This window comes from Lissotriton helveticus, chromosome 6 (genome assembly GCF_964261635.1).
Source record: "Lissotriton helveticus chromosome 6, aLisHel1.1, whole genome shotgun sequence".
Lineage (NCBI taxonomy): Eukaryota > Metazoa > Chordata > Amphibia > Caudata > Salamandridae > Lissotriton > Lissotriton helveticus.
The window spans coordinates 1,146,789,494-1,146,816,860 of NC_136067.1; the positions used below are offsets into that span (position 1 = coordinate 1,146,789,494).

The 27,367-nt window shown below is 43.5% G+C and overlaps 1 protein-coding gene across 1 annotated transcript in view; it reads right to left on the minus strand.

Annotated features, from left to right (window-relative positions):
- FRK (fyn related Src family tyrosine kinase) overlaps window positions 1-27,367 on the minus strand; it is a 250,477-nt gene that overhangs the window by 115,436 nt on the left and 107,674 nt on the right. Inside the window, exon 2 of the mRNA XM_078648805.1 lies at window positions 1,139-1,260. Within this exon, the coding sequence (XP_078504931.1) occupies window positions 1,139-1,260 (122 nt within the window). The remainder of the gene's footprint in view (window positions 1-1,138; window positions 1,261-27,367) is intronic.

The window sequence follows — 27,367 nt, forward strand, 5'->3', positions numbered from 1 at the left end:
CATGTTTGTTACATGCCCGGCGATAAAAGGTTTCTGGGGAGATGTGAGTATATGCTTGTCTACGGTACTGACCCAGGATTTCGAGGTAAGCCCTGAACTTGTCATCACTGGCAGGATAGATATTCAAGTCAGGGGCGTGGATGATAATGCTAAGTTGGTGTTCTATGCTATTCTGTTGGCCCGAAGGGAAATATGTAAGCTATGGGTCTCTGCTGATTCCCCGACAAGCTTAGCTTGGATTAGGGCTATGAGGGCGGTGGCAAAGTTGGATATGAGTGGCCAGCATGAGAAGAGATATAAATTCTGGACCCCCTTTTTAAATCATTATGGGTGAAGGGTATGGGTGAAAAATTTAAGGTAAGGGTGTTAGTAAGTCCCATGATTAAGCTTCTCTGAAATCTCTGTGGAAATTTTGCTCTACGAAGTCTAGTTAAGGGAGTGTACTCCCCTCCAAAAGGGTAAAAGAATTTCCTATTATATGAGATGAAAACACCCTGAGGCGCAACCGTAAGAGAGAAGGGTGAAGAGAGGAAAATGAGGACAAGAAAAAAAAAAGGACTTAATCTACAATCATGCAGTTTGCATGCAGCTCTGTGATAACAGTTAATAGTTTACGTCCTTCTATGTCGGGATTATAACTTATACACTGCAAGAAACAAAGGATCTCTCAGACAAAAGCAATAATACACTGCCCTATTTACATTATATGCACTTTGTGATCCGAATGGTACACGTCCTTTGGAGCTGACCTATTAACGATCTGGGCTACCTTATGATGAGTCAAAACTTCCACTAGACACAACTGTGATCCCTCTCCAGGAAGAACATTGATCACTGGAGTTATCTTGACGTTTATATTGTTGCTTGAAATCTTCTGGAGTCAAGGAATGCGGCAGCAGGTGCTTTTACAACCACAAAATACTTGCAAACAACGCCCCATCCGAAGTCAGAAAGAACCCGGTGCGGTCGCACAGGTCGCACTGCCCTAGAGCCGACCCTGAATGGATATAGAACATATATAACATACAACCCAAGAGCGTACGATAGAACCCCTGTACTAGAGCACAGATCGTGACTTCCAAGTAATAACCTGTTTCATCACACAGAGTTCTTTCGCTGCCAATTACAAAGTTAATACCTGAAAGTGAGAAGTCGCCCTTCTGGGTTTCGCTTTCCCGGATCAGGAATGTCCCACTCTTACTTCCAGCAAGCGACAGCTTTTTTTCCGCATCCGTCCGTTTGAGGGGACCAAAATACCACCTGGAGAGAAGAACAGGTATCAATACTAGTTTGAAAATCTAAAATTCATACTTTACTGCATAATCCCCTAATTTTGCTGATTTGTAGAAACAGCCGTGCTCTGTAGTCCTATTCACAAGCGTCCTGGGCTGAAAGTGCCAATTACTATGTATTGGGTAAAACAGGTAGGTATGAAACAAGCAGTGGTAAAGCCAATGAGTCGTGCCTTTAATATGTGTGATCTGTGTAGTTGTCATTATAATGGAAAATAATATGTTAGAAGCCATGTGTTTTTCTGTAAGCTTGTGTGAATGTTAGTTTGAAAGTTTGTGTGTTTTAAGTTTTAAATATGTTTTGGTAGTAGTTTTTTTCTTATTTATAAGTATTTCAAGTGCTGCTTCTGTTAAATAAAATGTTGTAGCAAAACTCTTATTTAAATACACGGAAGTATTTTATTGGAAGAGACGTATAAATCAATAATTATTTTTTGAAGAAAGCAAAAATTCAACTTTATATTCAGCATGTAATAAAATAATTGTATTTATTTATGGGACAGGCAGTAGACAATTACATAATGCCATGGGTTTTGTATATTGTGCGTTGTTGGTGTAGGGGGAAACATTAACATAGCCTGATATGAATGTGCAGCAGGAAGCAATATACCCAACATCATAAGGATGAAAGGTCAAAGAGGCTTGTTGCAATGCAATGCCAACCTGTGCCCTCCTGATTACACACCTGCAGGTGCCTTTGGCCAACCAGACACGTCACCAGTTAGGTGAAATGAATAACACGTGCACATCCGTACAAGGCAGAGGCCACCACAGTTAATGCACTGAAACACCTGAACAAAGATTTCGCAAGCCTTTTTTTATGACGGGAGTTCAGCTTCAAATCTCGTTCTCATGCTGCTCGAAATTCGTCTACCTGACAAAAGCAACGTTCTTTGAAAATATTGTTTTTCTTCAAATTTTAGTCACGCAACAAAGCTTCATCTCTTTCTTCAAATGTTAATACACTTTCTGGAAAAGGCGTGATGGGAAGGCATATTCTCCGAGTTTCAGTATAACAGTCTGCACACATCTCATCATTTTGGTTCAATCAATACACTGGGCTTGCATCAAACAAAACCTAAAAAGCGACAAATGTACTTTAAAACATACACTGTGTGGGAACAGGCTGAATCCAAGTAAGTGTGTTTACAGCTCCCTAGTGAGTACACTATATTATGCCTATCGGGTAATCAGCAATCATGCAAGCATGAAATCATTTAAAACACGTGTTTATTTCATGCAAACATTTCAAATCATGGGCCGAGACTTCCAGGAATTCATGAAACACGTATGGAATAAGCACTTCGTTACGAAGTGAACATTGGGCAATAGTCACCACCAGACACAGCAAAAAGCCATTGCTCGATTTAAAAATAATTTTGACACGCGAACAATGCATCACACTGTTTTATATATTTTAATAAAAAGTTTTAAATAAAAAAAAAAAAAAAAAAAAAAAAATCACCGCACATTCCACAAGCAACGAGTGTGACATTCATGGCGGGCTGCTTGTGGACATTCACATCTGTGCCGCCTTGTCCTTATCTTGCAGACTGTGCCTTTGCTTTTCCCACAGGCAACAGCGCTATCGCAAATAAAGATTTTGAAAAAACATAAAGGGGCATATGTATCAAAAAAGATTTTTGCGATTCTCAAATTGCGATTTTTAGTGATTCGCAATTTGAGAATCGTAAAATGCAATGTATGAAGGAGTTACAAAAAATTGTGCGTATCATAAAAATTCCTTAATTGCGAATCGCAATTAAGGAATACCTTCCCAATTATTCCTAGGGGCCTAGAGGCCCATAGGAATGAATAGGAAGGTATTCGTAATTTGCGATTACCAAATAGGCAATCGCAATTTGCAAATGCAATTTCAAGGGTGCAAGGGTGCCAAAAGGACACCCTGTTACACCTCTGCAATGTGCATGTGTGCACATGTTGCGCACATACATGCCCCAAGGGCATGTATGTGCGCCATATGGCACTTTGAGAAAAGGGAAAAAGTGTTTTTTTCTAGAAAATCGCAAATTACCACCAACTTGAAGTTGGTGGTAATTTGCGATTCCTCAAGGCCAAATAGCAAATTTCTGGTGCTTTCAGAATTGCATTTAAGGAATCACAATTTGCAATTTCTTAATTGCATTAGCAAAATAGAGAATCACAAATGTTGCGATTCTCTATTTTGCAATGGCCTTTCGGGATGATACATCCCAAAAGGCTTTTTCCCATATGCAGATACGGAGACGTAAGAAATGTTTGCACTTCCTTCCGTTATCTGCCCTGAAGACAGTTGTCCATGCCATAATAACCGCGAGTCTAGACTATCCCATTGTTATTTATCTGGACATTCCTTACTAACTGGTTAGGAGACTCTCTTGGAAGGCAGGAACAGCTTTCCTCTGAAGCTTTTCTCTTTAGCTTCAGAAGCTGTATTTTGAAGGAAGCTCAAGAAAGGTATTTTTTGCTCAAATACAGTCTATTCCACCCCTCATCAATCTTTAGTGACCACAGACTCTTTGGAGCAGCTGTTGCGCTTTATAAGTTCCTTTCATTTAATTTTGTGTGTTTGAAAGAATATCGACTTACAAATATTTCAACACCACAATATTGACTGCTAAGGTAATGCATGCTTGGAAAAGTATACTTAACTCCACTTCTAATTATCTTGGCGATATGTTGGTATTGTGGTGTCAATATACATACAAGGCGATATTTAAACTTTGAAGGAATGCTGGAGTAAACAAATACCCTTGTTTACACATTGGATCACTCATTTTCGACTTCATTTTGGGTGTAAGGGGGATTACAGAAAAGACGTTATCAGATAGTGGTAGCTTCACCCTCTCCCCATTTCTTTTTTTAATTTTTTTTTATGTTATTGTTCTTAGCACAGCAAAGCTTTAAACAAAATCACAAACTAATGTAAATCATATTGATCAGAAACTCAAGATTCATAATAGTCCCGAAATGCGCTCCAAATTTTAAAACCCAGTCTCTTTTTCCTTGATCCTTTAATTGAAAATAAACTCCACTCCAAAGTATATAAGCTCAGCATTTTAACACGCCATTGATGAAAGTCCTGCGGTTTTTCCTGTAGCCACTCCATGGCTATACATAGACGTGCAACAGTCATAGCAAAGAATATGAAATGCCTAGATTGAAAAAGTGTTTCCAAATTATTATCTTTTTGAATTTTACCTAACAACATCATTGCTGGGGAGATAACAACCGTTGTTTTAATCACCAAAGAAATACATTTTTCCAAGTGCTCAATAAACCCCCGCAGCTTATCACAGCTATAAAAAATATGTATTGCCCCAGCATCCTCATCCCCACATCGAAAACATTTACCATCATTTCCGGCTCCCCATTTTGCCATTCGCTTAGGCGTGTAATATAAATCATATAAAGATTTAAAGAACTGAGCTTTCAAATTTGCTGACATGAGCGACTCCTTTGACAAAATTAAAAGATCCTCTACGTCAATTTCTAAATCTCCTAAAGATTCTCTCCATTTCAATTGCACTTTCTTAACGTCATCTTTCTTGGCAGAGACCAAGGATTGGTAAATCACTCCCATTTTAACCGATCTATTAATTCCTTCAATGACTTGATGTTGAATACATTTCGTACCCCTCTGATTTAAGTAATCACGAATTTGTAGGTACTTAAAAAAATACCATCTGGGCAATGAGTATTTCTCCTTGATCTCTGCAAAAGATTTACAAATCCCATTCTCATTAACAATATGTCCTAAAATCTTGATACCTTTCTGCTGCCACATGCTGGTCATTGCATCAGAAAAAATCCCAGGTAGAATCCTATGTGCATTGAGCGGAGTATAATATGATACTCTTGCTAGTCCCATATTATTTATAAACCATTTCCAGACCTTGAATGCCCCCATGGTTACCTTAAACCTTGTTCGCTTAAAATAACTCCCATCAATTTCTTTAACTAGGATATGCTCTGCATATAACCCTAACTGTATAACAAAGATATTTGGCGCATTAGCATCATCACTTTCATGCTCTCCTGTTATCAAGACCTTCATTTTCAGTAAAAAGCAAGTTATATAATAAAGAAAAAAGTCAGGTACACCCATCCCTCCCCTTAGAACTGGAAGTGTCATGTAATTCATTGCCCTTCTAGGTCTCCCAGGGCTCCATAAAAATTTCCCACATTTGGATTGTAACGCCTGTATTTTATCTTTAGTGATTTCTAAAGGTATACATCTAAATAAGTACAAAACCTTTGGCAGTATATTCATTTTTATAACATTGGAACGTCCAATAATCGTTAAGTACAGCCTCTCCCATCTGTCCAGAGATGACGTAACTTTTACCATTAAAATATTCCAATTGGCTTGAACTAATTCCATCATGTTTGCCCTGATTAAAATACCTAGATATGTTGCTTCTTTAACCACCCTCCTGTCTTGCCATTTAAGCGTATCAGAACAGAGAATTTGGGTTTTTGACTCGTTCAATTTATACCCAGTTATAAAACCAAATACCTTCGCTAACCGCTCTATTTCCTTTATTGCAGTTACAGGGTTAGTTGTAGCCACTGCAATGACGTCAGCGTATGCAAAAACTGAAAAAAAATAATCCTGAACTTTATACGGAGGAATCAAAATATTCCGACTCAGTAACTCAATTAAGGGATTAATATAAAGGGCAAATAAAAGGGGAGAGCAAGGACAGCCTTGTCGTGTACCGCGTGATATGATGACATTTTCAGAGAGTTGACCCATAACTGATATCTTTGCCACAGGATGTATATATTGAGATTGTATTGCTCTAATAAATATATAGAGATTGTATTGCTCTAATAAATTTTGGCCCAAAGCTCATTTTTTTCCATTAATTCCCAAAGGTAACCCCACTGCACACGGTCAAACGCTTTTTCTGCGTCTAACAGAATTAGCGCTAGGTCGTTCTTATACACAGAGGCAGTATCAAATAAAGATATAACTTTATTGACATGTTCTACCGTCCCCCTTCTGGGATGAATCCGTGTTGGTGCCGTGATACTAAGGGGGTAATACAGTCCGAAAGCCGATTGGCTAATATTTTAGAGTATATTTTGTTGTCGGCATTTAGCAATGAAATCGGTCGATATGACCCGACAAGTTCTGGTGGTGACCCTCTCCCCATTTCTATGCCTCGACTCAATGATTTGAGCCGGGTGGCAGATCCCACTACCCAATTTAGGGGTGGATGGAAGGGGTGGCTTTGAAATGGTAAGTAACCTTCCTCTCCACCGTGCTAAGTTCTAGTTCTCTAAAGAGGCCACACAAGCCAGGAACCTTATCCACTGGGGAATTCCCTAATTTGTCCAGAGAAAGCAGCCAACATCTCACTGCATCATCTGGCAGACAAGATACCCACTGTGCAGTGCCATCAGATCTGCAAAAAAGTATTTCTCCCAGGCAGATCCCATTTTCAAGGCTGCCCTAGGTTGCCTCATCTCTAAATGTGTTGGTTGCTCTGCCTCTTATCCTAGTGGACTTGTGAGGTGAAATAAAGACTGGATTTTTTTCTTAAATAAACTTTATTGCCCATTACATATCTCTCATATATTGCTCTGACATCTTTCCAGGTAAATATTAACATTCTAAGTCTCGTTGCATCACGTTACCTGCATCACATATGCATGACATTTTGTACCGGAGTCTATCTTGCCCACTCATTGTACAGCATCAATAGTGAATCAAAGGCCTGATGAAAGCACTGCCCCTTATAATAGGCCTAATTAGGGTCTGATGTGCCATGTGCAGGATATTGTCTAGCCTGGATGGTCACATTTTTGTTTTCCAAGTATACATTTTGGTGAAATGAATGCAACAATGTATTTTACTTAATTGTTTGGATCCTTCTCAAGCTGGATCCCTTTTCCAATATTTAAACATCACCATGACATGGTACATCTAGCAATTAATTCCTGTCAGACAATACTTAATGTCCTCCAGCCAGCCATTACACTTTCTTTCCTCTTATTTGTAATTCACATTACATGAGCTTGCAGAAGCAACGAAGAACCTACCACTCTGTGCTATTTCTTGATGCCTCCTAAAACTTTCTAACTGAAATTCTTCCTCTTAGCTAGCCTTATTAATTATGAATAGATTTAAGGAAGAGCATGAAGGCCATTCCCAAATGCAGAAATTGTCTCTATTGCATGTTTGTATGTATGTGTTATTTCTATAGCACAAAGCCAGGCAAAAGGCACCCAAGCACTACACAGGGTCAAAGACGATGGGTAATAGGAGAGAAGTTGGTAAAAAGCTGTTAATGTGTTGCTGTGTTCTTTAAAGAAGTATGCCTTCAACTCTTTCCTAAATTGGAACAGGGTTGGCGCAGTCCAGACAGATAGAGGGATGTTGCTCCAGATTTTGGGTGCTTAGATGAAGAAGGTCTGTTATCTTGTTTTTTCTTTTTTATACTTCTTGGTTTGCATTCTGATGGTGTCCTTCCTGTTGGTGTGTTGAGAACCACTAGAGTTGGTGAGCTTGTCTGCAAGAAAAAAGGGGGTGCTGGCCGTGATGGCTTTGTAAATGATGCAGTTGGTTTTGAAGATGGTGTGGGCCAGCAAGGCGAAACTGTTTTATATCGGGATGGGGTTGTGTGATTACATTTGTTCAGGGCCTGGCTCTTCAATCACTCATTTGATGAGATGGCTCTTTGTAAAGTCATAAAATATCTGATAATATTATATTTAATAGGTTTCCAGGAAACACACAATTATTGAATACCAGGACTTATTGTAAGGTGCTAGAAGCTAAACACATGCAGTAATGAAAACAGTGACTGAACTGGAAACCCCTGGGCAGCAGCAGATAATATTCTTCATGGAATGTATGCATTAATAGCGTGCTTATGTCGTGCTACAGTATCTTGTATGAGTATATTTGTTCTATGCCTGCTGTTTCAGACTGAAGTTATGTAGAATGTGGAGCGAGCCACAGAGTGAGAAGCTATTCAGAAGGAGACTGAGCAGGATCCTAGTGGTGTGTAACTGTTTGTTATAACTATGTAACTAACTACTAATGATAACTGTAGGAAATTGGGTTACTGGTTGAGGGGAGTGAAAGCCTACTCAAGAAGCAACCACAATTCGTGTCCGGGTGAAACGCAAGCAAACCACAAATTGAACTGTGCTCAAGTCCTGGTAGCTTGGCATAAAAGCAGTCAGGCTTAACTTAGAGGCAAAGTGTAAAGTATTTATGCAGCACTTCAAACAATAATAAAGTGAAAACACAACACATGAAAAAGAACTTACTTCAAACAATAGAAGTTAAAACACAACACATGAAAAATTGCACACCAATTTAGAAAACTAGAGTAATATTTACAAACATTTTTGACACAGATACAACAAAAATCCAATTGGTAGAAGCAGAGATACACAGTTTTAAAGGTTTTGTGAAAATCAAGCACTATATAAGCAAAAAGTGCCAACCAAAGTTATCTGGTTGCAGTAGCCAGGGTCCAAGTCACAGGGGGAGGGCAAAGAGGCAAAAATCCTCTCAATCTAATGCTCAAGTTTCTACAGAGTAGTCACAGGCATGTAGTGTCCAATAATCCAAACGAATGGAGTGACAATACGTCAAAATCGTAGCGCAGCAAAATAAGGCAGGGCGAAGAAATTACACTTCTACAGCTCCTTCTAATGGGGTCACACTTGCACACACGGCCGGGATCCAAAGTCCACCGACAACCGACTCGTCAGGATTCAGCAGGGCAGCTCAAAGCAGCAGAAGTGTCCTAGTGCAGAACAGAAGGCCTTGGGCAGCAAAACAGTCCTTTGTCAGGAAGCAGGGCAGTTTTAACAGCTGGGCAGTCCTTCCTAGCAGAGTGCAAAAGTCCAGAAGTGATCTGGTGCCCGCCTTGAAGTTCAGAGATTTCCTTCCTCCCTGCCCTGGCCACAGCTCGCTTGGGGGCACAAAAGACTAGTGTGAAACCCTTTGAGAGTGTGCTGAGGTAGAGTATTTGTGATGTGTAAGTGTGGTAGGGGACAGCTATACCCCCGTTAAGTTAGAGATGGCCTATCCTGCCAACACCTATCCTCCTTTGTCTCACCGTCTGGGAGCAATACACAAATACCAACTGCCAGCTACACCTAGTCATGTGACCGAGGATAAAGGCTGCAGGCACCAAATGTTTGAGACAATAAAAACGCCAACTCTCTAAAATTGCCACCTTCATGATTATGACCTAAAATTCAACTTTACCATTAAAAGGTTATTTAAATTACAATTCTTTAGAGACCAAGCTTGACATTCCTACCTGCTTTCAAATTAAATGTATCACTAATTAAATGTAATAAGGTAACTCAATGTTATCCTATGGGAGAGGTAAGCCTTGCAGTAGTAAAAAATGGATTTAAGAGTTTTAAATACACCGCACCCTGCCATATAGACTGTTTAGGGTCTACCATAGGGGTGACAAATGTACTTAAAAAGAAGGTTTAGGCCGGACATAAGGTTCATACCAGCAGGTTTAAAACTGCTCACACAGGCTGCAATTGCAGACCTGAGACATGTTTAAAGAGGCTACTTAAGGGGGTGGCACAATAAGTGCTGCAGCCCCATTAGTAGCAATTAATTTACATGCCCTGGGTACATGTAGTACCACTTTTCTAGGGACTTACAAGTAAATAAAATGTGCCAATTAAATACAAGCCAATGTTACCATGTTTTAAAGAGAGTGCACAAGCACTTTAGCATTGTTAGCAGTGGTAAGGTTCACGGAGTCCTAAGGTCAACAAAACACAATTCGGCAAATACAGGTTTGGGGGAAGACCACTCTAAGACTGACAGGTCTAACAATAACTAAGTACAGAAATCCTTTTTACCTGTCAAGTGCTTCTTGGTGTGGTCTACAACAAAGTGTCTTTATTAACATCAGATGTGTATTCTCTTTAACATCTAGTTGGTGCTATTTATAAACATGCCCACAATTTTCTGTGGATGCTGAGGTAGCATAAAAATGGGAGTCTGTCTGCCTCTGCTATATCACAGCCATATGGTCCGACCATTTTGGCCTTATAATAGAAACTGCCTGTTTTTGGCATCATGGAAGCCCTTTGGTATGAGGCCCTTTGGTATTACAGAAATGGCAGCAGATGATTGTTGGCCACTTCTGTACACCAAAAACGTGCTAAAAATGCGCCAGCACATCGCAAGGAGGGTGCCCTCCTTTTTGCCTAGGGATATGGCTCCAGGCAAACGAGAGGCCCCACTGCCTTTGAGCCCACACCACATTATAGATGCAGGCAGAGAAAACAAAACCATCAGGAGATGCACTTACTTTACCACATAGAGGGGATGCGCAGTCAATGCACCCTCGAAGAGCACAATGGTTCTACGGACCCCGACCCCTCTCAATATACTCACAGCATCCGACTGCAAGGGAATCTCTGTGTCCCCTTTAAAACTAAAGGTCGGATTGTTGTCTGACATTGAAAATCAGATCAACGATTCAAACAGCCAGGCCGCCTTTCAGTAATGCTATATTGCCAGTTCAAGTACATGTTCATGCCTTTCCTGGGAACATAGCGATACAAAAGGGGATGATGGACGGAGCGCTTGAGCAAATCAAACACTCACCCTCAGTCAACTGATCTGGGTTTAATCCATCACCATTCTTTAGCCCACTCTGCCACCCCATTTCAGACATGGCTTCCTGGGAACATAGTATTCAGTATGGTAGGGTGCACTGTCCTTGTTTACACCATGTGCACCATGTTAAAGGTGCACCATGGTGCAGACCAGGGCAGAGCACCCTATCACACTGAATGCTATGTTCCCAGTGCACCCTACGTGTAATATGGGCCCTCTAGTACTGCTAACGATGCTGGTGTCAGTCCATGAACACAACAAAAAGAGTTCATGAAGCAATGATGGAACTAAACAAAAAAAAAAAATGGGAACCATTCACAAAGGCATTTATGAGAATGGCAAATAGTACTACACGAGTACTCTCTTACATACCCTTATATGCGCCTGTGAATCGGGTCCGAAATATCCAACCGCCTATTAGAAATGATTGTACCCTATTTGCACTTTTACAATTACTAATGATTGTATTCGAAGATTCATATTTCAATCCCCTAATACAGATTTTGGGACAAACACCCAAAGGCGTGGAAAAGCACGTGGAAAAAAAAAGGTACAACAGGGCCCGTATTATGGAAATGGCGCATTTTCATTGTTGCAAGCGCAAACAATGAAAATACATCTCATTATGGGGAATGTGCTGCCCCCAGGGCATTCCTGTGAAAAACGTAGTGGCTTTGAGGCATGGTTGGAGAGAGATAGAGAAGTGGAGAGATCTGCTGGGATTGACATTTTTACTAACATGCCATGTCGGAGTGTCTTTGTGAAACAAGCTATCAGAGTGTACAGATATTTAGGACCTGAAGTGGTGGACTATATTAAAGTCCTCCAAATTGTCTAGCAATGTGATAGGTCTATTCCATGGCTGTTTAGTTGTGATGGCTGGTTAATGGCTGTATAACCCTGGTGATGGACAACCCTCATAGTAGATATGTTTTATTTGAATCTAAGAGGTATATGTTACAATTTGTTGCCGACTGCCACGTATTAAGATTTTAGTATTCTTATGTGCCATAACGGTTATACCTGGAAGTACATAGCTATATAATGCCAAGGCAAACCACGGGTCGTCCCTTTTTAGTTGGTTAATCTGCAAATGTAAAAGCTGCTTGGAAGCAGGTATTGGCTTTAATTGATGGAGTCACTTGCAGCTTACCGATGACAAAGTTGTATTCTTTTTGTGAGATATTGCAGCGGTATTACCACCTGAGCTGTGGAATGTGTGCTTCAATGGTCAGATGGGAGTCCCTTGCTCACTTGGCCACTGGATTCAAGATAGCCTGGCTGGTGAGGATTATGAATCCGAAACCGGTCCCAGGATGCTTGTTTCCAGTCCAGGGAAGACATGGCTTGGCAGTTCGGGCTGGACTGTTCCCATGAGGCACAGGGTCAGACTGATTTGCATATGGCCATGTCTGAACTGGGGTGGCTGAGTGAGCTAAAGAATGGTGATGGATTAAACCCAGAACAGTTGACTGGGGGTGAGTGTTTGATTTGCTCAAACGCTCCGTCCATCATCCGCTTTTGTATCGCTCAATGGTCAAGTAGACAAATGTTTGAGCTAGTTGTATTGCCAAAATCTATGCTTTGGAAGCACTTTTTAAAAATCTTAAGCCTACAATTTTTGCTCATTTTGTGGCAGCCTATCTAATACTATATGTAATGCAGATTTAAAATAATGGCATAGATATTCACAGTGCCTTTTTGTCACAGGCTGGCAGTGGTGGCCACAACTTAACAGGGGTGGCCGGGTGGCCAGGCCATTAAACAAAAGAAAATTAAAAAAAATAAAAGCACTTACCTACAGGCCGGCTACCGCCTCTCGGTCAGGGGCAGGAACGAGGAAGAGGAAGCACCCAAGCTTCCACACTCCCCTTGCCAATCATGACGCTGCTATGGTCTGGTGTGGTTCCGCGCTCAGAGAGGGACTGGGGCCTGGGCATGTTCTTCACCCAAGCTGAAGTACAGCCTGGGTGAAGAACATGCAAATGCGCATGACTGTTTGGCCGGCCCGAGAGTCAGTCTTGAGCACTTAAGTGAGTGCCTACCACTCCTCCCCTGTTCTTGGAAGAGCCAGCCCTGCCCCTAACCTGCAGAGACACGGAAAAATTAAATGATAATTACGTTTGTTATTATCATTTTATTTTTCCTTTTTCAACTGCTCACAGTGTAGTGGGGCGGTGCTCTTCCGCCTTAGCAGCTTAGTGGAGGTGCGGAGCCACCCCTGCAGGCTCGGACCTCGTAGCACTAACAGTGCTCACGTCATTGTTCCCCACTGCACCAATCACTAACTAATCTGACTAACTGTAACAACTAAAAAGGTAGCTAAGATGATGGAAATCATTTTGAATGTCTATTTAAAATGTTTTACTCTTTCAAGTGTTACATTGCAATGGTTTTAGTTAACTATGCAAAAATAAATAAACTTAAACACTGCACCAATCAGGATTAGCTCTCTAGTGACACACCCGCACATCAGCACTGACCGAATGAACCAACAGAGGTTTCATAACGTTAAAAGTGCAGTTCCTATACTTTACAATGCACAGAACTTCGACGGCTGCACAGACATCTCCAAAACTCACAAGGTGCACAGAACCATAGTTGCGCCATGAAACCGAGCTTCAGTTGGGGGGGCTCGCTTGGATGGTCAGATTTCCAATGACGTATGGGTACACGATTGAAAACCGAAATGTACCTGAATTTGGTTATATAAGGCGGCGTCCCTGGGGTCTCCTCTTTGTCTCCTTGGACCCTGGGAAGTCGATAAAAGTGCAGTTCCTATACTTTTTAATGCACAGCACTCCGACGGATGGACAAACATCTCTGAACGCACAAGGTGCACAGAACCATCGCAGCTCCTCCTTCACCATTCACTAGACCACGTTCACTCTCGCAGGTCATCTGCAACCCGCTCCTGATTTCACTTAAGAGCAGTGCCTTGTTTTATGGAAACAATAATGTAGGGTTTGAGTCGCGCACACACCTATCACCGGCTTCCGGCTCTGGGAGCTTTTAAAAGAAAATACAAAATAAACTACCACCCTGGCTGTACTGGGTTTTACCAAAAAGTTAGGAGCTAGGCCAATGAAGGCCCTTATCCAAATATACAGAGCCAAGTGTATTTCATTAGCTATGTATGGGGCCGAGTTGTGGGGCATAAAAAATACTAAGAACATACAGACGGTTGAAGAAAGGTTTTTAAAGAACCTTTTATCTGTCCCTAAGACACCAGCTAATTACATTGTCCATCAGGAGCTTGGAATCAGCTTTGTTGAAGATGCTATTGCTGTGGCACCTCTATTGAAATGGATAGCTACCTGGTTAAATCCTGACTTAGTGCTTAACCATACCATCTTGAAAGACTGTATGTCACTCGACCGTGGGCTGAGTATACCCTGGCTCAAATGCATCCAGAAGCTCGCAGGTAAGCTGGGTCGACCAGAACTATATCACTCCCCAGAAACCCTAGTGAAGGGAGATATAAAATGGTCTAAGGAAATGTACCTGCGCATAGCCACCATGGATAGGGAAGAGAGAGAGCTGGTAAAGGTGACAGTAAGGGCCCACCAGCTTTGTAAAACAACACTATCCATGGAACAGTATCTAGGCTATGTCACAAACAACAATCATCGTTTCTTATTGACTAGATTCAGACTTAATCTATTCCATTTTCTTCTTGGTGAACAGAAAGGTTGGAAGAGGGTAGACGACCTTGGCCCTTTTACTTGCGATAATTTTTCGCAACAAGACACCATACATTTCCTCTTTTTCTGTGAACACCTCATTGTCATTAGGAAACGTTATATTCTCCCAATTCTAATCAACAAGGGCTTTGTGCAAGCGAGACCAGCCCTTCTCCATTTGCAAATGTTGACTGATGTCTGGGAAACTTTTAACATTGCTAACTTTTTATCAGCAGCTGTAAGAATCTTGAGGAAATTAATTTAACATTATATCATGTACATTCCTTTTTTAACATTGTGTCAAAAATGAAATTGTTTTTATTGGTTTTATTGATCGATTGTATATGTATTTATGAGTCTTGATTGTGTTGAATGGATTAGGTACTTACAACTGTTTATATAAACTGTTTTTTCTTGCTTTTATGGTTTGCACGTAAACCGAATAAAGATATTTGACTGACTAACAAAATAAACTAGAAGGTTACATGCAATTTCTGGTCCGTTGTTTACATAGTGGGTTACACCTGTTTCTCAGACGATTTACAAGCACAGACAATTTGCCTGATAAGAAAACTAAGGCATAGAGTAATCTGTCCAAGATCACACAATATGCTCAGTGGGGAAACTAGGAGTTCGCCTGGTCCATGTTTAGTTCACGTTAAAACTACTAAACCACATATTTTTCTTGTGTTCTCGAATACAAATGGGCACTCAGAACAGTGCCTGATCACACCACAGAGGGTGAAGAACAGCGGAAAACCAGAGCCCCCATCGAGAGTGTGCGTGGACTGGTATTTTTGTTATATCCCTAATAAGTACCACTTTATAAGTAATCATCTTTCAAACACAGGGAGGTGCACCCCATGCAGAAGAGGCACCCACTGCTGACACTGTCACCGCTCCTACAGTCTGGCCACCGCCGAACCCAATGGTTTAATCAAAGGGTCACCAAAATAGAATGGCTTCAGAACTTTATTTTTGTGAGTTCAACACAGGGATTACCCTATTTTATGAACTCACATTTTAAAGGAAACTGGAACAAGAGTGGGTAATTGGCCACGATCACAGGATTTAGTGAAGTGAGCAAGCCAAGAGATAAATTAGCATCTAGCTTCCTGTGGTCTCATAAAAACCCTAGGATGAGTCTTAGGAGACTTAGACTTCTTCCGCACTCAGGGCCCGATTCAAGGAATGAACTTAAGACTAAATCCTAAACTTACTACTATTTGGTATTCACAGAATGCACTTACTACTTTCGGGATTCACAGAGTGAACTTACTACTTTCAGGATTCACAGAATGAACTTACTACTTTCGGTATTCACAGAATAGATTTAAGACTACTAACTTTACGTCCGCACTCGGCCCGGAAATTCCGGCCGGAGGCGGAGCTTCTGGCTCGAAGGCGGAGTTTGCGGCCCGGAGGCGGGGCTTGCGGCCCAGAGGCGGACATTTCAGCCATGGCTAAATCCCCACCTCCGAGCCGGAAGCTCCGCCTCCGGGCTGCAAGCTCTGCCTCCGGGCTGGAATTTCCGGCCCGAGTGCGGACGTAAAGTTAGTAGTCTTAAATCTATTCTGTGAATACCGAAAGTAGTAAGTTCACTCTGTGAATCCCAAAAGTAGTAAGTTCACTCTGTGAATCCAGAAAGTTGTAAGTGCATTCTGTGAATACCAAATAGTAAGTTTAGGATTTAGTCATAAATTCATTCTGTAAATCGGGCCCTCAATGAGAAGATGTGACCTGCCAAACTGGTTTGATTATCAAACAGCTTTTCTTGTGGCCTGCGGCGTGGGTGGGTGGTTCTTTGGCTTTTAATTGAAAGCCATCTCATGTCCTCGTACTCTCTCTTTTCAGCTTTAACCACAAACCCTTTAACGTTTCCTCACTCCTCTCGCATCTTTTATGATTCGATTTGAGAGCTAAAACTTCTGGACAAGTCTCTGTCCTCCTAGGTTATCTAAATCTTCAGCTCTCTCCTTATGGAATAACTCGAAAACATTTACCACAACCAGTGGTCGAAGTGGGGGGAAAAAAGTAGGGGAACTGTGGGCGGAGCATCAGGAGGCGGGAATAACAGAGGATTGTGTCAGTGGGCGGAGGCAGGGGTGTGGCTAAAAAGAGCAAAACATACCAACTTTTAGTATGTTTTGCATTTTACTGACCAGTTACAGCTTATAACAAACGTTATTTATTACAACCAATGGATACACGTTTATTTGAGGTTTAATATAGGTGTTAATGACATTAAAATACATTTACAATGTGGGATACTTTTTCAATCACAGAATGTCCCAAATACGCTTATAAGTAGAACCAGCCCCAAGTTGGCTCTGACCATTCAGTTTCTTTCAATAGCACTTCTCTCTTTTTTTAACCGTTTCTAACATAAAATTTGGGTTTCAATTCTATGACAGGAGACCCGACGTGTTGGGGAGTACTGTTGATGACATCATTCTGTGACCCTCTGTCAATGCAAAATTGTAGTCCTACATTTTTTATGTGCTTCACGCAACGTGTAATGAAGCCAGCTTTAGTTGCCTCCTGGTTTCCTGTTATTGTGTCTACACATAGCACTCAAAAATGAATATATACACCTAAAAAAAACAGACCTGTTGGTTTTGCAGATGCTTTTAGCAATATCAGATGAATGAGAAACAATTATTATATTTGTAGTTTGTGAAATTACTACTCAAGTTAGTTAGCAATGAGAATTGCAAATGTATCAATTCTGAAATTATGAAACTCAAACAGTGGTAGAGTCAGAAATAGGTAGAGGACCTCGGATTATCTCAATCAGTTATTTCCTCCCCTTCAGATTAATATTCTCTGCGATCACTATTAGACAAGTTCATACTTTGTCTCTCCACAAGCACTGTAGGTGTCTAGAAATACCACCCAACAGAGACTGCATGAGGAAGTTCAAACATGAATGGCAAAATATCCTAGTTTGCAAATGTTTTACAAATAATTATAGCTCTGCCATATTTGCCACATAATACATCATCAGTTGCATAATCTGATGGTTCTAACTAAAAAAATGTGTAGCTCAAATGGATCAAAACACATGACTTGTGTTGCTGTGAAGTAGAAGGCCCTTTACAAAGGTTGACTAGTCACTGTTGTCACTGCTGCACTTGTATGTTAAACTGGTAATAATGAGGTAAAAGCTTTGCAGAGACTGTTATTATGTGTACAAAAGTCAAAATAATAAATTATCCGTAAATGTACCACACAATATGCTGCAGCCTTTCTTTGCTGCATAATTTAGTCAACACTGCAACATAATTTTGTACTCCATTGCTGCATAATTGCAGTGGCCCCAAAGCAGGCAGCACCTGTTAAAAGTGATTGCGCAAGAAGCAGAGAGACAGTGAAGCTTGCTCACTATGAGGCGTATGTACGGGAATGGTGGCGCAGGGCAGCACAGCAAGTTATTTTGCTGTGCTGCCCTGCGTCACAGGGAAAGGGCAGAATGCACCGTATTTATCCAATATATTCAATTTCTGTCTTTTCCCCCTTCACTGGTGCTGTTTCGTCAGCCTAGCGCCAATGCAGGCACCCTGTTGCATGCAGGATTGTTTTTGTGCAGAAAGGGGCACCTTCCTGCATAAAAACAATCCTAAGAGGTTTTTTCCTCTCTCTAAATGTGCTGCACATATAGAAAGAGAAAAAAACAGGGAGAAATAAAGATAAATAAATAAAGATAGTTGTGCCTCCCTTGGGGGGCGTAAGATTTTGATACATTCCCAGGTTTACAAGTCCTTGTAAATCTAGAAATGCATCAAAAACCATGGGAGTTGCATGGGAACACCCACCTCAATGCGTCCCTTGTGCAGACGAAGACAAAGCGGTGATTTGCGCTTTGTCGCATTACTCCATATTTATGAAACAATTCAACTCCATGCAAAGTTGCTATGAGTGGCTTCATAAATATGACTTGGAGATTTGTGTCATGCATTTACCATGATGCATGGTCCTCATAAATTTGCCCCTTAGTTTTATGTGCGTGCAAATCCTGCATTGTCGATCCCTTGTGAGTTTCACTACTATTGCTGGAACAAAGCCAATGGAGGCACCAATGGGTGAGACGGACTGGCCTCAAGAGTCCTGTAACCTCAGTGACAAAGTCTCTGTTTAGCTAGGGTGTGCTGCTTCGCAGGCCTGCCTGCAAGACTGGAGATGAACTTCAGTATGGATTGTGGTGCACAGGGCTTGGAGGTTAATCCACCCTGGCCACCGGAAGGGTCCACCTGCTGGTGCTAAGAGACTAGGGCTTCTATGGCCTAGGGAGGCCTTCTACGGTCTAGTAGGGGAATGTGCTCCCTCAGGAGAGTGGTCTGGTCATGAAGCCTGATCCTGGTTCCCCAGTTTCAAATTAGGTAGCTCTGGCCATAGTGCTATGTCCCCCCCCCCCCCCAACTCCTTTCGGCCCCACTGAGATAAACTTGCACTGCCTTCAGCTACAACCCAATTTTGCCCAGTTATAAACACCTGGATGTGACTCAATTTTTGAGAGTGAGAAGTGAGTCATTGTGCTGGACAGTCCTGCTAGTTTTGTTACTGTGGGTCGGTTTTGCAGCCCCCAGTAACAAAACCAGTCTCTCACCCCTCAGGCCTCCTGCCTCCAACCCGATGCCCATTACGCCAATCTTGCCTTGGTGCCTGGGCCTATTTGTTTTCACAGTCCGACTCTGGATGGGGTACACAAGTGGCTCAGGTGCTCGGGTGTCACAGAACTAGACATCTAGGGCTGCTTTTTATTTCATATCCTTAAAAAAGTAAAGAGTATTTTTGAAAAGACCACATCCCTGAACACAGACAGGGCAGCATAAAACATTTTATAAATTAAAATAAGGAAAAACAGCTGATAAGACATTAAATGTTTTCTACAGTTATTTTTAGGTTTTGGCTAGGAAGCGCTTGCGCTGTCTCTTCAAGACATGCTGTATTGAGGTATAGATTTGAAGCTGCATCCACTCTCCGCCCCTATTTTGTATTGTTTTTGACTGTCTTTTGTAAATGTTGGGATTTGATTTGTTAATAGGCTTATTAGTCCCTCCTTAGTACCTCCCGGTCTCCTGTTGTTACCTACCATCAGGACTGCCCCTCTTACATGTGTCCCTGCCTTCTACCTTTCATTAAGAGGTTGGATGCACTTTTTACTTAATTCCCGTCTTGCTGAAGCAGGCAGGTCAGAGGGCATAGAAATGGCACCCTTCTTGTTTGTATTTCCAGCCGCGCGCCATGCACGCTTTCGCATTAATAATGCCTGCCAGTTACTTTAAATACATTCGTGGGATGCCAGCTTCGAAGCCAGTTGTTGTTTCGCGCTCCACCGGCCGGCTTTGTCAATGGCGGCCGCTTGTTTATTGTTTATTTATTTATTTATTTATTTATTCAAAGTTTTATATAGCGCGAACAAGATCCTTACAGATATCAGAGCGCTTCACAAAGACAGGGAGGGGCAACAGAGTAAACAGAGATAATGGGAACAATATAGTAATCAGTGACAAGGTAATAACATGGATGATAAAAACAGACATAACACCAATCCATATATGATCAGGTAGGTAACATGGTAACATGGTAATAACATGGTAATAAGATGGTAAGTAACATGGTAATAACATGGATGAAAAAAAACAACATGAAACCACTCCATATATGATCAGGTACGGGAGTAGTATATAGCAGCACAGGTCATTGATCCGACTACCATGACGTACAGGTGGATCAGTAAACTAACGTGTATCATATCTTGGTCGGTAGTAATAGAGTAGCGTAATAGTGCCCCCAACAAGTCGAGGATAGGCAGAGCAGCGATACAAGCAATGCAGAGTCTCTGACACAACATCTGTAGCGGTCAGGAAATATTGGCCAGAAGCATTGTTTTCACCTCTTTCTTGAAGAGTGCAGTGGAGGTGATTAGCCGTGTTTCAGGAGGGAGCGCATTCCAGATCCTGGGTGCCATTCCTGAGAAGGAGCGTTTGTAAGTTTTCGCTTTCCGAAATCTACGGGGTTTCAGGAGTAGATTTTTAGTACTCCTATTGGATCTCGACCCACCTGATATAGACAGCTTTTGAGCGAGGTAGTAGGGTGCCTTGTGGTGCACGGCCGCGTGTGTCATAGTTGCAATTTTTAGCTGTATTCTGGCTTCAAAAGGCAGCCATTTTAGAGACTTTAGATCTGGGGATATGTGCGAGTGCTTTCTTGAGCCAGTAATGAGTCTCGCGGCAGCGTTCAGGGAGGCTCTTAAGGGTGCTGTTGTGGATAGCGGGAGACCGCTGAGGGTCGCAATTCCGTAGTCTATTCGAGGGATGACTAGAGCTTGTACAGCAGTTTGGAAGTCTTTGGCAGGGAGGAAGGGTTTAATTTTCCTCAGCGTGTTAATTTGGAAATTAGCTGCTTTTGTGGCTTTGCTGACGTGCTGCTGCATGTCGAGCATGGCGTCGAGTGTGATGCCTAGGGATTTCGCTGAGTCCACGATGGTAGGTTGGACATTGAGTGCTGTTAGATTGTTGAGCCAGGTTTGGGTGGTGGAGATTTTCGCCGGAGGTGAGATGAGTAGGAACTCAGTTTTTAGAGCATTTAGTTTGAGGTGATTATCGGCCAGCCAGGATTGGGTGTTAATAAGCGTGGAATTCAGCTGTTTGATATCTTCCGGGGACTGTAACTTTAGGTAGAGTTGCGTGTCATCAGCGTACATATGGAATTGAACATTGGATGCTTGAAGCAAGGTGGCGAGGGGTTCCATAACGAGGTTGAACAGTGTAGGAGAGAGGGTGGATCCTTGTGGAACCCCAAGATCTGCAGGCACCGGTGTAGATAGTACATTGTCGATCTTGAACCTCTGAGACCGGTTGTGAAGGAAAGACGAGAACCATTTGAGAACAGTTCCCGATAGCCCCATTCTAGTACTTAGCAGCTCCAACAAGTTCTCATGTTTGACCGTGTCAAATGCTGACGAGAGATCAAGAAGGATGAGGAGGCAGGACTCATTACGATCCAGAATTTGGAGGGCGTCATCAATTATGTGTGTCATAGCTGTTTCCGTGCTATGTTTCGCTCTGAAACCTGATTGATGAGGGTTGAGGAGGTCAAAATTATCAATGTGTTTTGTTAGTTGGAGTTGGACACATTTCTCCAACAGTTTGGCCAGGGTGGGGATATTGGTGATGGGTCGATAATTGTTTAGGTCAGACGGATCAGCTGTAGGTTTTTTGAGTATAGGCGTGACTTGCCCCACCTTAAGGGAGTCTGGAATGTGTCCTTGTCGCAACGAGCTGTTAATGATCTTGGTCCAGAGAGGGAGGAGCAAGGGGATAAAGTCTTTTACCGCATTAGCGGGTAGAGGGTCTGTGAGGTGATTAGAGGGCTTCAAAGTGCAGAGCAGTTTGTGTATAGCTTCTTCCGAGTAGGTATCGAAGTACTGCCAAGATGCCTTGTTTTTAGGTTGAGTGTCAGCCATTCTGGTGTAGTTGGAGTATCGATTTACATCCATTATGAGGTCATTTCTTATGTTGTCAGTCTTATGTTTAAAGAAAGCAGAGAAGGCTTCACAGTGTGGAGTGTCGTTTGTTGTGCTATTAGCTTGTGTGGGTTGTGCCTTTGTTTGGGTCTTGATTAACTCGAACAGTTTTCTTGGCCTGTTCTTCGCTTGGTCCAACTGGCGGCTGAAGAAGTCCGACTTTGTGCGCTTTATTTTCCTAAAGTAGGCATTTCTCTTGTTCTTGAGCTTTTTGAGATGCAGTGCTGAAGGGACCGATCTCCAGGTGCGCTCTGCCATTCGCATATTACGCCTTTCGTCATTGAGATTGTCATCATACCATGGATTAGAGGTTTTGGTGGAGACTCTCTTCAATTGCAGAGGGGCGACTTCATTGACTATTGTATTCATAGAGTCAAGGTAGTGGTCAGTCAGTGATTGAACATCTGAGGCACCTGAAGGGGGAAGGAGGAGGTTGCCGATGTGGGGAGGTAGGGTGGAGGGGTTAAGATTCTTCAAATCCCTTATCCATGTTTTGGATTTGATTGGTTGAGTAGGGTTAGGTTTGACTTTTTCGTTGATAAAGAAGGTGATAATGTGGTGATCTGACCAATCGCAGGGTAGAATCGCTTCCAATTGAATAGCGTTCTCTTTGGCAATAATGAGATCAAGTATCGCTCCTTTGTCATGTGTTGGTTTATCGCATAATTGGGTGAGGTCAAGCGCATTGAGGAAAGTTTTTAGACTATTCACTGCAGTGTCTTTCTGATCGTTCCAGTGGAGATTGAAGTCACCCAGGTAGACTTGAGTGTTCTGCCGACCGGCGTTGGAGGTGATCAGGTCCATGACTTGTTGGGTGAATATGAGATTGTCACCAGGCGGGTGATAAATGAGATGTAAAGTACATACTTGTTTGCCCTCACTGATGATGTCTAGGCAGAGGAGTTCACAGGAGGAAAGGGAGGGGGAGGTGACTTGAGTAACGGAGATGTTGCTCTTGACAATGCATGCAATTCCCCCGCCCGTCTTGCCAGGAGACCTGTCCAACCTAATGATGTGATAATTGGGGGGGACTAGTATGTCCATAATCGGGGTGGAGGCTTCAGTGAGCCACGTTTCCGTTAGAAAGGCTAGGTCTAGCTCCCTGTTTGAGACAAGATCCGCGATGTCGGAGGAGTGTCTCTGGGCCGATCTGCAGTTTAGTAGGATGCATTTGAGTTTGGGACAGAGAAGGGTGGACGAGCTTTCTAGTGTGAGGGGAACTTTCCTGAGGTTGTTAGGGACGGAGCCTCTGTTGTTGAGTGTTGGGAGCCTGAGAACGTTTGTGGGAATTGTGGGTATGGGGATGGGCGAATTGGAGAAACCTTTTACCGGACCTGGGCCATAAGAGTGTAGGAGAGAGCAAAGGTCGAGGTCCGTCAAGGGGCTGAGAACACGACGGGGGCGGTGGGAGTTATTGCGAACGGGGATAGTGGACCATTGCTGGAGTCGTCGGGGGCGAGTGTATGTAGGAAGGGTGCGTCGTTTGTAGGGTAATGGGATGGTGGGAGGTAGACTGGGCTGTGAGGAGAGAAGGTCTTTGATTGCGTGGATGTCCTTTTTGATTTGTGAAAGTTCCTCCTTGACTTGTTGGAGTGTGGATAAGGTCAAGTCAGGAGGGTTGTTGAGGTGTTCCGCGGTGCTAATGGGTGGGATGGTATTCAAGGTGTGGACGTGTTTGTGGGCGAGGGGTGTGTGTGGTGAGGGTGAGGCAGGCGGTGGGTGGGAAGCATAGATAGTGACTTCAGTGGGAGACGAAACAGGTGAGTAGAAGAGTGAGTGAAGGTTGACGACAGTGGGGGAGACAGGAGGGTAGTGAGGGCTAAGAATAGGAGGTGGGAGAGAGGGGGGTGCTAGGGAAAGGGAGGAGGTATGTTCTGTATCTTGTGTTGGGAGGGGGATGACGTTATGAGTGGGAGTGGGGAGGGAGCGGGGAAGGGAGAGGAGTCTGCCGTGGGGGGGATGGGGTTGTTGTGTGGATAAACTCCGCGTGATGGTGTGTGCAGATGTAGGCGTGTTGTGGGTGGGAGTTGTTGTGTCGGGTGTGAGAGACACGTGAGTGGGAGTGGAGAGAGAGATGGGGAGGGAAAGGTGTCTGTCGAGGGGGGGATGAGAGGGGGTGGATAAACTATGGACTATGGCTTGTTCAAATGGTGGAGTGTTGTGGGTGAGGGATGATCTGTCCGAGGGGAGATGGATGGGGGGGGTGTGGGTGGGGATAAGAAGTGTCGTGTTGGGTGGGCTACTAGTATGTGCGGCGGGGGTATTCGTGACTGTCCTTGGGGAGTGGCGTGCAGGTGGGCCATTTACTGGGGTGCTGGGGGTAGAGGTGTAATAGGTGGTGGCTGCGTGGTCAGGGGGGATAGTGCTGGCGGGCTTCTGGGTTCGGGTCCGCAGCTTGGAGAGGTGCTCTTTGAACTTGGGGAACAGGTTGTCTAGTAGTTCCAGGTTCTTGTCCGTGGCTTGGATCAGGACAATCCCGGTGTTATAGATTGTAATGGTAGACCTGCCAGGGAAGAGGTGGGAAGGTGTGATGGTGAGAGTCGAGCCATGGGCTGTTTTCTTAGTGATGGAGACTGTGAGTAGAGATAGGAAAGTTTTTCTCCATTGGGCTCTGCGTGAGGTGTGGAAGATGAAATCAGTATTCAGGGCTCCATTGCCCGATGAGAAGTAGGTGTCGGCAAAGGGTGTTTCCGGGTGCGCCCTCAAGAAGTTGTGTTTGAAACGTTTAGTGGCATTTTTGGAGAGAGGGATGGAGGGGTAGTTAATTCTAAAAGTGTGCTTGCCGTTGAGCTCCATTTTAGCGAGGCTGTGGTGTTAGGTGTCTGAACTAGGGCGGTAGTACACGCTGTCAGCCGCTAGTTACAAGGCCAAGGAGGACACTTGTGAGTGAACATAGATATAGGGGGTGGAGGTCAGTGTGATCCCCGAACAGCCAGTGCGTGGGAGCATCTTATCAGATGTATCCTATATACCAGGTAGCAGTCAACTTACACCGTGTGCCCAGCTATGCGAAGTAAGGCCTATTGGGTGGAGGCTTAGTTACATATCAGAGTGTACATGGTAGCAGCAATGTAGTCTAGGCTTAGAAAGTGGCTGGGCGCAGTTTGCCTACCAGAGAGAGTTGGATGAGGTAGTAATAATCAGTGCAATATCGTGACGTATCTTACAGTGAAAAACCTAGTAAGAAAATAAATAGATGTGGAAGCGGACAGTGAATGATGGGGATAGAGGTGAGATATGTGCAGCTTGTCGCATATAAAATACAGGCTAGAATAGAGCTAAACTACTAAATAGTTACTAAGTCCCCTAAATGTGCATACATATTGCAGTAATAACAATATAGCACTACAATAAAGATACAATAACATACAGGCTATAATAGGGCTAAACTACTAATGAGTTACTAAGCCCCATAAGTGTGCATATATATAGCAGCAATAACAATATAACACTAGAATAAACGATGGCAGTGTGAAAGCAATGCATAAAGTGTCGTGATCCAGTAATAAGACAATAAGATAAAATACTTAAAATAAAATTGGAGCCTGCGGTAAAAAGGCGATGACTAGTCCGTGGTGGCCGCTGAGTAGAGAGAGAGGTCAGTCTTAAATGGCCGCCATGTGGGGGACTGAAGACGCTAGTCCTTTATTTGTTGTTATTGCCTGTGAGCAGAGTGGAGAGGTTCCAGGTTCCGTTTGGAGCAAGCCCAGCTCCAAGCTGGGTGTGAGGTAGCGTTCGTTGTGTCACAGGTGGAGTAAAGAATGTTACGGGGACAGTGCCAAATACAATTAGAGATAGCCTGGGAGACCAGATCTTAGTACATAGGGTGCAAAAGAATGATTAGCCACGATGGTGGTCCGAGGGGGGAGACTGTGTCAAAATGGCCACCACATATGGGGAGCAGAGACATTAGTCCACTATTTATTTCCATGTTTTGTAAGCAGTGAGATCAGACATTTAGTCCTCTTTCTATTTCCATGCTTGTGAGCAGTGAGATAAGTTTCGTTTCTCCCTCTGTGGGGGAGACTCATCCCGATGGACTCTCGTGGGCACAGAAAGGTGATTTATGGCCTTAGGTTCTTGTTTTTTTCGTCGACCCCCGCCATTTTGTACAGGTACAGCAAAGTTCAGAGCCAAAGAAAAATGTAAATAAATACCTTCTCTTGAAGTTAAGGACTGTGTCCGCTGCACGCTAATGTGCTCACCAGAGACTGCAAATTATTACCATGCCGGCGTCAGCTGCTCCTCCCAGCCCTCCGTTGATGTTCCTTTACTGCGGGGCGGGTGGGAGAGTACCTTTACTGCGGGGAGGGGGGTGCTGGCCTCATCCCGGTGTGCAATCGGTGGCTTCTGGGGGGGGGGGGCGTCCGTTGCTTCGGCGGCTACGGCGGCTTCTGGGTGGGGGGAGGGGGTCCGTTGCAATCGGCGACTACGGCGGCTTCTGGGAGGGGGGAGGGGGTCCGTAGCACTCGGCGGCTTCTGGGTGGAGGGGGGTCCGTTGTTTCAGCTCATGCGTGGAGGCGGGGTCCGGTGTTCGTCCCGCGGCGCTCCCCTGCTGCGCCTGTTTTCCGTTGTACCCCTGTAGCGGTCCGATGGGTCCGGTGCTCGGTCCACCTTGGTCACGGTGCAGCTGGGCTGGTCTCCGCTATTCCTCGCGGAGAGTGTGGCGTTTCAGGATTCTTCTGTTGTGGCGGTGCTGGCTCGGGACCCTCCGCCGAGCCGACTCAGCTGTTCCCCGGGTCTTCAACTGCGCCGCGATGTGGTGTTTCTAAAGGCACAGGTGGTCTGGTGGCCGGTTGCGATAGCTCCGCAGTCCGAGTCCTTCAGTCCGAGTCCTTCAGTGGGTGTTGTCCGTTGTTGGGGCGAGGGCTTGAATCCCAGCCCGCTCACACAGTTTCAGGGCAATCCGGTTACTTCCCAATCCAGTTACTTGCTCCAGTTACTTTTTCTGTTGCAAGATCCGACGAGCTGGTATGTGCTAACCAGGGATAAAGCCCAAGGGAATCCCCAGCACCAGGAGCTCTTCACGGGAGCTGCTGCCAGGCGGCCATCTTGCCTTTTTTTTTTTTTTTTTTTGTTGTATTGTTGTATAGCGCTTTCACCTTATTTGGTTTTAAAGCTAAGGATAGTTATTTGCATAGCTGCTAGTAGTAAAAGAAATGTTTTGAGTCATTGCACGTCCATGCATACGAATAATGATAACGCACTTAATGTTATATATTCTTACATGGAGTAG